A 14,646-nucleotide genomic window follows, 5' to 3' on the forward strand; every position below is an offset into this window, starting at 1 on the left:
ACTTTGGGGCGACCTATCGGGTGCGTATATGTTGCGCGATATTTATCAGTAACACGCTCATAAGTGATCCTAAGCATGTAAGCTCCTTGCCCGCTGCTTTAGGGTAACTCTAAAGGACTCATTCTGCGATATGGTGTCGTGAGTCTAACAGGCTGCTGGAAAGGAAGTATATTCCGTAGTGAGTGCTCAGAAGTTGGAAAGTGTTACGGAATGGTCACCCTTCCTTGTCGCAAGGATTGGTAACCCGCTATGCGAGATAGTCTCGACACCAGAGGAAACGATCCAACCAGTCATCGAGGCACCGCTTTACTTGTTCAGTTCTCATTTATTGGAGCCCACAAATGCGGAGTTTATCGGATAAATCCGATTTGCTCCAAAAATATACCGGCGTACGCTTATTGGATTTTTTCGGATAAATCCGGAAATCTGGAACTCTATAACCGATAACAAATGCTGCTTCCAGAGGCGGGTTGTATTGCCAACTGTACACTCTTAAAAATGAACTTCACCGCATAGCACGCTCCTAGCCAACCATAATCTCGAATGATATCGTTCTTCCCCCTGATTTGTTGAAAACGGGAGGCGTACGCCTTTTTTGTGACACTTATGTGTTAGATATATTTACACAATGTGTTGTCTAGTTTCGTTTTCGTGTTCGTCTGACGTATGCTCACGTGTTTGTTCACTTTCATCTTGCGCACACTGCGTGTCTCGCGTAACACGCTGTTCCTTTACTTTTTCCCTTTTCCTTCACGAGTAAAGTCGTTCCTTGTTCGACTCTTGCTGTGGTCTCTGTCTACTCATACCTGCGCAGCGCTAACAGGTTATGGGCCCAGGGCGCAAGTGAAGACGACAGGCCAGGGCGCAAGTGAAGACGACAGGTCAGGATGCAAGAGAAGACGACAGCTCAGGACGTAAGTGAAGAGGACAGTCCAGGACGCAAGTGAAGATAGCGACCGAAGCCCGAAGCGACGTTAGCAAAGCCAGACGCCAGGAACACAGAAGTAGTGCCTGGGACGACAAAGCGATTCTGAGCGACGCATACCGAGACGGGGCGACAGTCAAACCAGAGAAGATTCAGCAGTCATGGCTTTCAGCGACGAATTCAAGATCACGAAACTGAATTCAGAGAACTACCATGCGTGGTCGATTAGGACGAAAGCTGCACTCGTACAAAAGAATTGCTGGGAAGCAGTGGATCCTGGATACTCCGGCTCAGAAATGACAGACGAGGAGAGGAAACACAATAACAAGGCCCTCACTTTCCTGTTCCTTGTAGTAGAGGACAGTTATCTGGATGACATTGGCACTTGCACAACCGCGAAGGAAGCGTGGGAAATCCTTCGGGAAATTCACACGAAATACGGATTGCTGCACGTCCTACAACTCCTGCGAGATTTTGTGAATGTCCAGAAGAAAGACGATGAACCGATGAAGGAGTACCTGAGCCGCTTGATGGACCTACATCGCAAGTTGACTAACGGTGGATACGGATTCACTGATAAAGAGGTTGCGCTTGTCATGCTGATGGGACTGCCGGAATCTTACGAAGCCCTCATCCTCAAGTTGGAGCAGGACGAAGCCACACTCACCGCTAAGGAAGTAAAGGCAAGACTCTTAGTCGAAGAAAAACGCAAGAAACGTCGAGATGAAGGGCAGACGACGGAGAGTGATGGTACAGCAAGAGCTCTGTTCACCAAACGGGAAGCTGAGAGTCAGTACAAGTCAGTAGGCGACAACATGTCCAACATGTCTGAAGGGAAATCGTCCTCTCGAGGCCGTGGAATGAAGAGTTTTCAAAATGTAAGACACGATGTTGGAAGACGACGTGTGAGATGCTTCGCCTGCGGGAAACTGGGACACATCGCCAAACACTGTGAAGAGGTTGATGACGACACCACACCGCAGAAATCAACAGGACGACGGCAAGCGAAAAAGGTGACTCACGCATCATTATCGGTGTCAGATACAAGATCTGGGAGTCATGCTGTTTGGTACATGGACAGCGGAGCTACAGACGATATGACATCAAATAGGACGAAATTCGTGGAGTTCCAGCCATATGAATCTACTGTACACACAGCGAACCAAGACGTAATGAAAGTCCTCGGACTTGGCGAGGTGAAATTCCAACTAAAAGAAGAGTACGGTGGGAATTTCTTAACTCTCAAGAACGTGCTGTACGTACCCGAGCTAGACGGCAACATCTTATCTGTAGGGAAAATTGAGGAACTTAATTTCAAAGTAACATTCCACAATGGAAAAGCAGAAGTGCGACGGAGCAACGGTGAGACCATCTTATCGGCAACAAGGTCGGGAAGATTATACACAGTAGAAGAGTTGTGCTCGTCATCGAGGCTATCGAAACGTGGTTGTACTGCAGATGCATCGCTGTGGCACCGTCGACTCGGCCATCTCCACCTGGATGCCGTATACCAGCTCTGTCCAGAAAGCTTCAGGAGCGATGAAGGAAGATGCTCGACGTGTGTGGAAGGCAAGCTCAGGAGAAGTAGTTTTCCGAGCAGTGACGTCACAGTGAGAGCTACAGCGCCGTTAGAACTGATCCACTCAGACGTGGGGAGTGTGACACCAACTTCGAAAGGAGGTTCGAAGTATTTCGTAACTTTTATTGATGATTATTCCAGATACGCAGTCGTGTACCCCATGAAAAGGAAGAACGAAGTCCTTAAAAAGTTTGATGAGTATAGACGGATGGTAGAAAATCTTCACAGCACTACCATCAAGACCCTTCGAAGCGACAACGGTGGCGAATATGTTGGAGATGACTTCAAACAATACCTGACGAAATACGGGATAACACGACAGTTGACAGTACCTGGGACACCGCAACAGAACGGTATAGCTGAGAGATACAACCAAACGCTGATGGACATGACGAGATGTCTGTTGATTGAGTCCGGCCTGACTAAAACACTTTGGGCAGATGCGCTTGATACAGCAGCGCACATACGTAACAAGTGTCCTTCAAAAGCCGTCAACCATCAAGTGCCGGAAACCCTATGGCTCAACCGAGAGGCCAAAATAGACTACCTCAGAGTCTATGGATGTCGAGCTTGGGCAGTACAGCGGAGACAACGTAGAAAGACGAAGTTGGACCCCAAAGCGGTCGAATGCATTCTTGTAGGTTATCCTGAAGGTGTCAAAGGATACAAACTGTGGGACATGAAGAATGATGAATTCTTCTTGAGCCGTGATGTTGTTTTCGACGAAGGCGTATTTCCCTGCAAACCCGAGACTGTCGAAACAGTCACGGAGCCAGTGACTGCGGAGTCATGTAACGACGACGGAATCGTAGTCGTAAATCTTGAAGTCAACGACGAAGACGAGGCCCCAAAGGAGACTCCTATACGAGAACCCGAGCAACAAGAAGTGGCATGCCAATGTGCAAACAGAGACGAAGAGCTCGTTGATGAAGCAGGTCAAGTGGAGGACGAAGTAGAACAGCTACCAAGACGATCTCAACGACTAGCGAACAAACCACGACCAAACTACTGTTACACGGTCACACAAGCCGACGCTATCCCAGATCCTATCACTCTGGAAGAAGCATTGTCGATGCCTGATGGCAATTATTGGCAGGAGGCCATAGATGAAGAACTGGGAAATCTAGAGAGGAACGGTACGTGGGAAATTGTCCCAAGACCGCGCGATCAAGGAGTTGTCAAATGCAAGTGGATATTTCGAAAGAAATATGACGAGAACGGGAATCTACAACGGTACAAATCACGACTTGTCGCTTGTGGCTATTCTCAAGTCCAAGGAATTGATTTCAACGAAACTTATTCACCCGTTATAAAGATGAAGTCAATACGGATACTCCTTGCGGTTGCAATTGAGAGAGATTGGAAAATACATCAGGTTGACATTACAGCAGCATACCTCAACGGAATTCTAAAGGAAACCATATATATGGAGCAACCCACTATCTTGTGTAAAGAAGACCAGGACAACGTTTGCCTGTTAAAGAAAAGTCTTTATGGACTCCGTCAATCAGGGAGGGAGTGGAACATAAGATTGGACGAACTCCTAAAGAACGAAGGCATGACAAGGTCAAAAGCAGATCCCTGCGTTTACTTTTGTGAAGACCTCATTATAGGTGTGTATGTGGACGACATACTAATCCTAGCGAAGACGGAAAGGAAAATTGAGGACTTTAAGCAGAAACTGCGAAGTGCATTCGAAGTAAAGGACCTTGGTGAAGCGAGCCACATACTATCTATGAGAATCAGAAGAAATGAAGACGGAAGCCTGATCCTGGACCAAACGAAGTATGCTGAGGAGCTCGTGGAAACCTTTGGCATGAAAGATGCGAGGGGAGCTTCGTCACCACTAGATCCAGGAATGAAGTACAAGAAAGCGTGTGATGACGACGAGGCAGCGAATGCATTGTCTCACCAGTACCGTCAAGCGATTGGAGGGCTACTTTATTTAGCTGGAGGAACGAGACCTGACTTGGCATTCGCGGCATCATATATGAGTCAGTTTAATGTGAAGCCTACCGAACAGCATTGGAGCGGATTGAAGCACATGCTACGCTATCTCAAACAAACGAAAGACGTTGCGTTAACGTTTTCAAAGACTGGGAAGCAAATTCAAGCCTTCTGCGACGCAGACTGGGCGACTGATTGTGTTGACAGACGTTCTTTCAGTGGCTACGTTTTTACGCTAGCAGGTGCAGCGGTATCCTGGAGTAGCAACCGCACTCTCAACAGTCGAAGCGGAGTATATCGCAATGTGCCACGCAACTAAAGAGGTCTTGTGGTTGCAACATTTTACGAAGGAAGTGGGAGCGAGTGAATTCATCGGTGAGCCACATACCCTCTTCGTTGACAATCAGGGTGCAATTGCGGTCGGAAATAATCAAGTGGTATCCGAACGCAACAAGCATATAGAGTTGCGACACTTCTTTCTCCGTGAGAAGATCGAGACCGGACAATTGAAACTCCAGTACATCAGAACATCGGAAAATTACGCGGACATCATGACCAAGGCTCTGAATGGGAACAGGACACGCCGGCATTGTGAGAGTCTGGGTCTTCATAAACATCAGACTCCGATACCATCGACAAAGGTTTTTGCGACGACACATTGAGGGAGGGTGTTAGATATATTTACACAATGTGTTGTCTAGTTTCGTTTTCGTGTTCGTCTGACGTATGCTCACGTGTTTGTTCACTTTCATCTTGCGCACACTGCGTGTCTCGCGTAACACGCTGTTCCTTTACTTTTTCCCTTTTCCTTCACGAGTAAAGTCGTTCCTTGTTCGACTCTTGCTGTGGTCTCTGTCTACTCATACCTGCGCAGCGCTAACATTATGCTGTTCATAATTGTCACAAAAAAGGCGTACGCCTACCGTTTTCAACAAATCAGGGCAGATAACGATATCATTCGAGATTATGGTTGGCTAGGAGCGTGCTATGCGGTGAAGTTCATTTTTAAGAGTGTAGGATGAGACAAGCGCAATGCTTGCCGACGTCACGCTTCAAAAATAGTACTGCCCTTGCCCCGAAAACGAAAGCATGCTTCCTGGTACTGACACACTCTTAGAAGTGAACTTCACCGCATAGCACGCTCCTAGCCAACCATAATCTGGAAGGATATCGTTATCTGCCCTGATTTGTTTTAAACGGGAGGCGTACGCCTTTTTTGTGACAATTATGAACAGCATAAGTGTCACAAAAAAGGCGTACACCTCCCGTTTTCAACAAATCAGGGCAGATAACGATATCACTCGAGATTATGGTTGGCTAAGAGCGTGCTATGCGGTGAAGTTCATTTTTTAGAGTGCACGCCTCGAAGATACCCGCGTCAAGTGCGTCCATTGATTTCTCATTGTTGTCCTTTCCAGAAGGTGTGGAGTGTACCCCAGTGGTGAGCATGTGGACGGTAGTACAAGTGGGTGTGGACCCCCCTGCCCAAGACGAGGGCGCGGAGCCTCACACCCCGGAACACCGAGCGCCCAGTTCCAGGTCGAAACATGCGATGTGCGTGGCTCAAGACGGGTTCTTCTACCTCTTGGGCGGGAGGTCGGCCAACTTGCCCCTCAAGGACCTGTGGAGGTTCGATCCAGGTGAGACATAAACTATATGCATAGGGAGTGGCTTCTTCGGGTTAAACCCGATTCCGCCCGGTTATTGCCCCCCCCCGAACTGACCTCCGACCAATTCGGTTTAAACCAGATTTCTCCCCGAATTCCAGTCACTATGAAATCCTCGAGCGACGTTTCCACTGAAGACGAACAAAGGTCGCCACACTCTTAAAAATGAACTTCACCTCATAGCACGCTCCTAGCCAACCATTATCTCGAATGATATCGTTATCTGCCCTAATTTGTTGAAAACGGGGGGCGTACGCCATTTGTGTGACACTTATGCTGTTCATAATTGTCACAGAAAAGGCGTACGCCCCGTGTTTTCAACAAATCAGGGCAGATAACGATATCATTCGGGATAATGGTTGGCTAGGAGCGTGCTATGCGGTGAAGTTCCTTTTTAACAGTGCACGTCTAACACATGTAAGAATGGGTCACTTACGTTCCCAGCAGTTCACGCATGTGTATCAACACTGTCTATATGCCTTCGGGGATTGCCGCTGGAAGGTCATGATCCCGCAAATAAAAAAATAAAAATAAAAATAAAAAAAAAAGAGAGAGAGAGAGATTAGGAAAGGTCTTAATAGACAAGAGGAGAAACAAAATCATCCGGTAACACCCGAAGCACAATTATCGCCCGATTTCTCTCCGAATTACAGATTTAAAAATAGCGCCCGATTTTTACCCCCCGAATCTGAGAAAGGCATTTAAGCCGAAAAAGTCACTCCCTAACTGTGCAGAGCAGTCTCAGGTAATGATTAAGTTACGAGCGACCTGTACAAGTAGCTAGCTTTTTTGTTTTTTTAGCGAGTGGTTATAGTTACGAGCTACTTTTTGAGGAAAGTAACTCGTAAATTTAATTGCTAGCTATTACCTTAACACCAGTAGCTGTAAAATGTAACCAAGAAATTATGCTACACACGTATTGCCATATGTTTCCACGCATCAGTTTCCAAGCGTCGTTGCGACGTACTTAGGAATATATCGTACCGAGAAAGCACTAGCATTCGTATAAGCGGCTTTCTATATAGTGTGAGAACGGATGTGTTAGGACCGACGCAATTAAAGTTTGCTCACGATCGAATAGCATTAAGTGTAACGCCCATGTGATGTAATTGAGGTTGGACCCGGAGGGGGGGGGGGGGGGGTCCTGCCTCGGACAACATCCTACTACACTACACACACCACACTTCACCACATAGCACGCTCCTAGCCAACCATCATCCCGAATGGCAACGTTCTCGCCCCTGATTTGTTGAAAACGGGAGGCGGACCCTATTCTGTGCCGTGTGTAATAGTCACAAAATAGGCTCCGCCTCCCGTTTTCAACAAATCTAGGGCGAGGACGTTGTCATTCGGGATGATGGTTGGCTAGGAGCGTGTTATGTTGTGAAGTTCATTTATAAGAGTGTACCTCAATTGAAACATTGTTAACGACGTAAATTGTAGGGGGTCAGGATGTCCGGACCCCCCCCCCCCCCCCCTTTTTTTCTCTCTCCTGGATCCGCCCGTGGTTGGACCATACAGTTGCTAAGATAAGGATTTCGAGAGTTGCATTTACTCGGATTTCGTTAAGAAAGACATCCCAACGAGATCGATTTCAAGCTTGTGTTATTTCTGCAATCATTGGCATGATCAGAACACAGTTAGAGACATCTCAGTCGGTAACAAAGAAGGAGAACGATTTTTGAAACTTGCTCTGAAACTCTCTAAAACTTGATCCGCGTAGAACGAAGTACTTTGTGAGCAACACTGAGTGGCTCTACGTCATCGTGCATTCTTTTCCTTGCCGTGTGCATTCTGTTCGTTGATCGTCTTATAGCCTAAAGAGAGGCGTGTCGAAGTGGTGCGTTAGAGGAAGGTACAACCCATTCCACGTCATGGGGCCACTCGCTCTGTAGAGTCGCTAAATAGGGGTACAGAGTATCATATTCCCTTTTCCGCGCCAGAGCGGTCATTCGGTGTCCGCGATTGGGCCGAACGTGTCACGTGGTTTATCCTTCCAAGAACTCGCCTCTATGTTGATTGGCTCTACGAGCTGGCTGGATCGCGCGTTGTTCTCCATCGGAGAAGGGGGAGATTGGCGTCCCATTGCTAGGCGCCGCCGCCGCGCATGGCTCAAGATGGCGGGCGGCACAGTGTCACTACTCTGCTCCCATTTAGTGACTCTAGTGCTTTGGTGCGGTGGAGATGATTTGGGAGTCACAGGGGTGACACGAACCCGCCACTGTTGTAACCACACCCAAGCGGGTGCTTTTGGCAAAACTGCCATCTTGTCCTGGTCGCACGTCATAGAAAACGTCATCTGAGGTCAATACAGAATTGTTCGCTTGGATATTGAATTATATTCTCGCAGCCTATAGTGTTCAACTTTAGAAGGCAAAGAAATCTAGTCCATCATCTCTGAAAATATTACTGCGCCGTAGATAGGATGGCTGCATGGACACAGAGAGGTCACGCTCTCTCCTGCGCGATTTAGTGTAATCCATCATACTCACTCTGCTTCCATATTAGCTACTTCGACTGGCCGCAAGACTTTTTCATAAAAAAAAAATTCTGGTGGAATAGCAAACCGGCATGAGCCTGGCTGACATTTCCTCATTTACATTCCTCTATTAAACATACCCCCCCCCCCCCCAAACCGCATGACACTACGCTGCGGCAGAAAGTGCGCTCCCCCACTGATAGCACACGGTATAGCACACGGTGGCGCTGCAGTACTTCTCCGGGCGCACTATTGTGTCTCCTTATCTCCAACGGCGTATGTAGCTGACGGACTAGATTTTTTTTTTTACTATAGCAAAGCGCTATCCGCCTCCTCCGCCAAAAGTCTTGCATATGCGCTTCCGCAGTCTAACATCTCTCAAGGTGTGCACTGAGACGTCTTTCTGAAAAAAAAAAGAAAAGAAAAAGAAAAACATGAAACAGAGAAGGAACACGTCTCTTAAGAGATCAGACGCATCCTCTTTTAGCGACGTTCGCACTCAGCGTCTTTAATAGCGCGGGCATCTTTAGATCCACTGCGTGGACAAACGACCTTCTAGCGTGTGGTCATCCTATAGTCCGTCCTATCCCATTTAAGGAACACGTGTAAACAACCGCGCCCGTCTGCAAGTACTACTCCCGGCTAAACATATCAAGAGGGGTCGTTACCGATTGAGCCCTCCCGGCACGCCTCGAGGCAAAGAAACCGTTTACTCGGCTAAACTACAGCGCGCAATCACTGTTTCACGAAGGGGCGTTGCGCGTCTGAGTATCATTCCCGACGTTATACCTCAAGACGTTTTTTCTTGAGCGTCCCGTGTCGCCATGGCAACCTCTGCCTCCCCGGTTGCCATGGCGACTGTCCTCTCTCCTGCTGCCCGCGGGTGCCCGATCGTCTGCTTTTCCTTTTTTCCCCTGACAGTTCTCTCAGACGCGCCATTGCTGACTTGTATTGATATTTTGTCTGTCCTTCTGCAGCTTTCTGTTTTCTTTTCGGATTTCATTTGGCCGTTACTCGTTTTGTTCTTACAAGGTTTCTTTTTTTTTTTAATTAGAGACGTCGTTTTTTTTCCTCTCCGACCCCCTTTCTCGCTCTTCATTTACCGCGATTATCTACTTTCGCATAAAAAGAAAGATACAACTTTCGCCCATTCTTATCGTGGAAGAAGGAATGGCGTCTGCTTTTTGTCGCCTTGTAACTTCACTTTCAATTTCTTTACGAACTTGAGACCCGGTTCCACCAATGCCAGTTAACACTTGAACCGAAATTAGGCTTTCCTAAACGTGGTGTTGAGCGCCAACCCCGTGTTACCAACGGCTCCGTGTGATCCCGATTGACCGGAAATCGCGCTATCTCGAGGTGGTGAAACAGGGTTGACGATTAACACCAAGATTAGAAAAGTCTGACCTCGGTCAAGTGTTAACTCGCGTCGTGAAACCGGCCTAAGTTTACTAAAGATACGTCTAGGAAAGCGTGTTGATTATAGTAAGATAGTAGTCGCTTCCGAAATGAACGTGTGAAAAAAAGTACCTTCACATCGCTCGACAGTATATTTGGCTTTTTTTTTTTTTGTTCCGAGAAGCACCTAGATGTTAAACAAATGAGTTTTGCAAATTAGCATTGTCTCCGCAGTTGAGGAAGCTCCAGCGCAAGAAACATCACGGTGACGTCAGAAGGGGGGGGGGAATATGTTTATTGCGAAAAAAAAAGAGGCAGGTAAAAAGGAAAGGTCAGCCAGGCAGGAGCCGACTTGCTATTCCTTGTAAAAAGAAAAGAAAGAAAAGGAAAAAAAAACAGAAAGGGAGAAAGACGCAAGCGGCACATGGGCAGCAGAGGGGCATGAGTACACGACCGCTCAGAGGCAGTCCAGGAGCCCAGTGTCACCCAGGAAGCATATGAGCGCTCTGGTAACAGCCCATTGCTTCTGCCCTACGGGGCCCAGTAGGGTGGCCAAAGACAGGTCTCTGTGCCCCAGGGCAGATAGACGGTGCGTGAGTGCGGTCCGAGGAGCGGCATATCTTGGGCAGGTCATGAGTAAATGATGGGTGTCGGCGTCGGTGGAGCAGGAGGGGCACGCCGAAGAGGGACGCTGCTTGATCTTGAACAGGAACGATGGAGTACGGGCGACATTCAGGCGAAGACGATGCAGAGCCGACTCTTCCTTTCGAGACAGCCGTAGCGACACACTGAAGGCCATCTCCGGGTCAGTGCGGTGGAGGAAGGTGTTGGCTGCGACAGTGTTTTCCATGAAGAGGTGGGTGTCGAAGGAAACGCGCCGGCGGATGTGTATGCGGCAGACGGATGGTGATAACGGGATGACAGTGTTGCACTCAGCTGCGCCATGAGCGCGCTTCGCTGCTGTGTCGGCACGTGTGTTTCCCGGCAAGCCAATGTGGCTTGGCACCCACTGAAACCACACGGAGTGGCCGGAGGTGACGAGGAGGTTGTGCACAACCAGGATCAGTGAGCGGATGTCAGAAACCACTTGCGAGCGAGGCGAAGACAGTGCCTCCAGCGCCGACTTGCTGTCTGTGAGGACTGTCCAGCTTCCAGGTGGACGAGCGGATACAAGCTTCAGTGCTTCGTGAATGGCTACAAGCTCCGCTTCGGTGGGCGACGTTTCGTGGGGAAGCTTGAAGGCTTGTTCGATGTTTTCGGAAGGGAGGAACAGTGCTGCTGTGGAGACGCCCGCGGAGACCGAGCCGTCGGTATATATCTGCAGTCGCTGGCTGTGTAGGGCGTCCAGGTGCTCCAGCACGAGGTACCGCAGGACAGGCGGGGGATGGTCGTTTTTGCTCGTGATGCCAGGGATATGTGTGTACACGGTGGGTGTGACCATCGACCACATTGGTGGGGTGTAAGACGAAGTAGACGCAGTTGATGGGACCGACACCTTCAGTCGCCGGACAGCGGCACCGAATGCCGACGCAGGGCAGAAGAAGGCTGGGCGTCAGAAGGCAGCGCGCAGGCGATTGCCTTTTTTTCAAGTTCGTCTGCTTCTCTCATTAGGGTCGTCAAGGGAGTTCCGTCATTGGTCGATTTTGTTGTGACATTTTCTGATATATTTCCAGGGAGAGACTTCCGCCATGCTCGTAACTATCTGGCGTCTGCTCTTGCGATGTATTTAATCAAGCTGCACAAAACTTCGCGTGAGATTTTCCGTATCATCGTCAGTGATCAGCGAGGAATAAAATGTTGCCATAGTTTAGGAATCGATGGCTATGAAGGCGACCGACCCTTTAAAGAAACGCGATGAAGGTAAGGACGGAATACACAAAAGTCTTACCAAAGTTCGAACTGATTTCCTTATTGACGCCCTCCATTTTCTGTTTAAATATGTGCGCGGCATAATATTCGCCCGCATCCCGGGTGCAGCAGGCGCCCGAGGCGCCATCTGGCATGCGGGTCTTGTCGTCTGCTAAAGCACCAAGACTGTCTGCTAGGTCCAGGTCCCCCAAAGTCGCCATTTTCCCATGTATTTGTTCCTATCCCGATGCGTGCAATGCCGGAGGCCGCCCTTAGATACCCCATTGTTACCAGACGTTGGCTTGCGTGGATTGCAGCGCGCTAAAGATCCAGTTGAAGCACAATCCAATCCAGGCCAAGCCACCGAAGGAGAAATGGACGACTGCAGCGCCTGCGGCGCCTGGTACGACAGGTACGCTATGTGATGCACGCAGCCGTGCACTAGATCCTTCCGATCGCTCAACACGTTTAAAAACGGGACCAAAAAGTGAAACACGACAAAGAAAGTTGTTATACGCGTTTTATTTGGACATATAAAGACTAGATTCATTCGCAGAAACAACAAAAACATTTTGCCGCTAAACTTAGCGCGCTGAAGTAATCCGGAACGGCAACAGTGGGGTATCTAGTGGCGGCCTTCTTCGTTGCACGCTTTTCCGAGGTGAGCTTGGTGGACCTGGCTAGGTCAGCAAAGGGCTCTCGGGTACATTCAGAGAAGCATCGTTGATATTGGGTGGTGCCTCCCACTCCCAAGGGAAGTATCCCGCAGTTCTGAAGCGGAAATTAGAACATGACGTCACTGCCGAACGTAACCAGCGGTATTGCAGAATGGAGTCGATAACTTTGTACGCCCGTAAATTTCGGATCCCTCGCGTGATCCAGATATATTGCGGTAGTATAATGTAGCGGCGCTGTACGCGATGAAACGAGCTTCGAGGATTGTTTCTTAACATAACCCCCCGCTATCGTAATGTCTTATCCCGGTCTGATCCTAACATCTTAGCCGCGTTTGCATGAATACGACGCAAGCGTATCGAATCGAGTCGGAACCTGAGAGAAGACGATACAACACCGTTTGCATGGATGCACACCGAGTCCAGACCGGAAACGGCGCACCGCTGTGTCATATCGGAAAGTTAGAGGCGCACTTCCGCAAATGCTGCCGTTTCCGGTATCGCCGCTACCTTCGCGCCGCACGTCAGAACGCCGAAAACGTAGCATCTACACTCTGAGAAATGAACTTCACCGCATAGCACGCTCCTAGCCAACCATTATCTCGAATGATATCGTTATTTGCCCTGATTTGTTGAAAACGGGAGGCGTACGCCTTCTCTGTGACAATTATGAACAGCATAAGTGTCACAGAAAAGGCGTACGCCTTCCGTTTTCAACAAATCACGGCAGATAACGATATCATTCGAGATGATGGTTGGCCAGGAGCGTGCTATGCGGTGAAGTTCATTTTTAAGAGTGTACGGCTGCAAGCCCCGCTGCTTCTGTCAGTGTACTCTCTTAAAAATGAACTTCACCACATAGCACGCTCCTATAGCCAACCATCATCCCGAATGGCATCGTTCTCTCCCCTGACTTGTTGAAAACGAGAGGCGTACGCCTTTCTGTGACACCGATACAGAAATGCTAATTGTCACAAAAAAAGCGTACGCACCGCGCTTTCCACAAATCGAGAGTGATGGAGGCATCACTCTGTACAATGGTTGGCCTTCAGCGTGCTATGTGGTGAAGCTTTGTTTTAAGAGTGTAGACTAAAACAAATCCAAAAATCCAAAACGGAGTCGTGGCCGAGAACTCCCTAATATCACCAGTTTGTCATCCCGACTAGGAGTAGCAGACGACGCCACTAGCCCGCAGCCGAACGCCCCTTCCCATAATCCCCTCTTCTTCCCTCGATGCGCATCGTCTGTTTACATGCACAATCTGAACGGGCATCCACCGTCTCGATCCTTCTGTGTTTAGCGGATTGAGTATGATACGCTCTCCTAGCGAATTGATCCGTTTACATAGATTCGATTTGACAACTGGATACCATATGGTTGTGCCGTATTCATGTAAACGGAGCTCTTGACCTTAGGCTGGTGCTTGAGGGATGGATGTGTGTGTGTGTGTGTGGGGGGGGGGATATGTTTAATGCGAAGTAAAAGAAAAGGAGAAGGGAAAGGTTAGCAACGGTGTAGGCTTGCTATTCCCAAAAAGCTATCAAGCAAACAAAAGAGGATACAAGCAACTGAGACGCAGAAAATTACGAAAAAATACAGAATAAACATCTCCTTCTCTAATCGATGCGCATAGGACGTATCAGAGCATGCCCAGGAGTTGAGATTCCCGAAGGAATCGTGTCAGCGCGGACGTGACTTCAGCGTGCTGAGCAGGACCAAGTAGCACCGCGAGGGAAAGCTCTCGGTAGCCTATACTAGATGAGCAAGGCGGCGCCGGAGACTCGACCGGTGATCTTCGTACCGCTGGCAGTCAAGGAGTATGCGTGGCACGTCAGCTGCTACTTGGCACGTGGGGCAAAGAGGCGATGGATGCTGACTCATCTAAAAGAGGAGGAGGGATTGATGGGTGAAACAGAACTTTGGCCAAAAACACGCACAGGGCCAAAAATTGCGCAGAATGATGCAGCTGCATATAACTCCTGGTTTACAGAGTGAGAGCCCTTCTGTGACGAGTATATACGTTCGCCTACGAATATAACGCCTTTTTTGTGACACTTATGCTGTTCATAATTGACACAAAAAAGGCGTACGCCTCCAGTTTTCAACAGATCAGGGCAAATAACAATATC

The 14,646-nt window shown here is 48.7% G+C and overlaps 1 protein-coding gene across 3 annotated transcripts in view; it reads left to right on the top strand.

Moving 5' to 3' along the window:
* Window positions 1–14,646, top strand: part of LOC135366533 (uncharacterized) — a 133,417-nt gene that overhangs the window by 52,605 nt on the left and 66,166 nt on the right. For 2 of the 3 annotated variants that reach the window (XM_064599262.1, XM_064599263.1), the window contains one exon: window positions 5,870–6,091. In XM_064599262.1, the coding sequence (XP_064455332.1) occupies window positions 5,870–6,091 (222 nt within the window). The remainder of the gene's footprint in view (window positions 1–5,869; window positions 6,092–14,646) is intronic. The other variant, XM_064599264.1, reaches the window with a different exon arrangement.

Source organism: Ornithodoros turicata, chromosome 8 (assembly GCF_037126465.1).
Source record: "Ornithodoros turicata isolate Travis chromosome 8, ASM3712646v1, whole genome shotgun sequence".
Lineage (NCBI taxonomy): Eukaryota > Metazoa > Arthropoda > Arachnida > Ixodida > Argasidae > Ornithodoros > Ornithodoros turicata.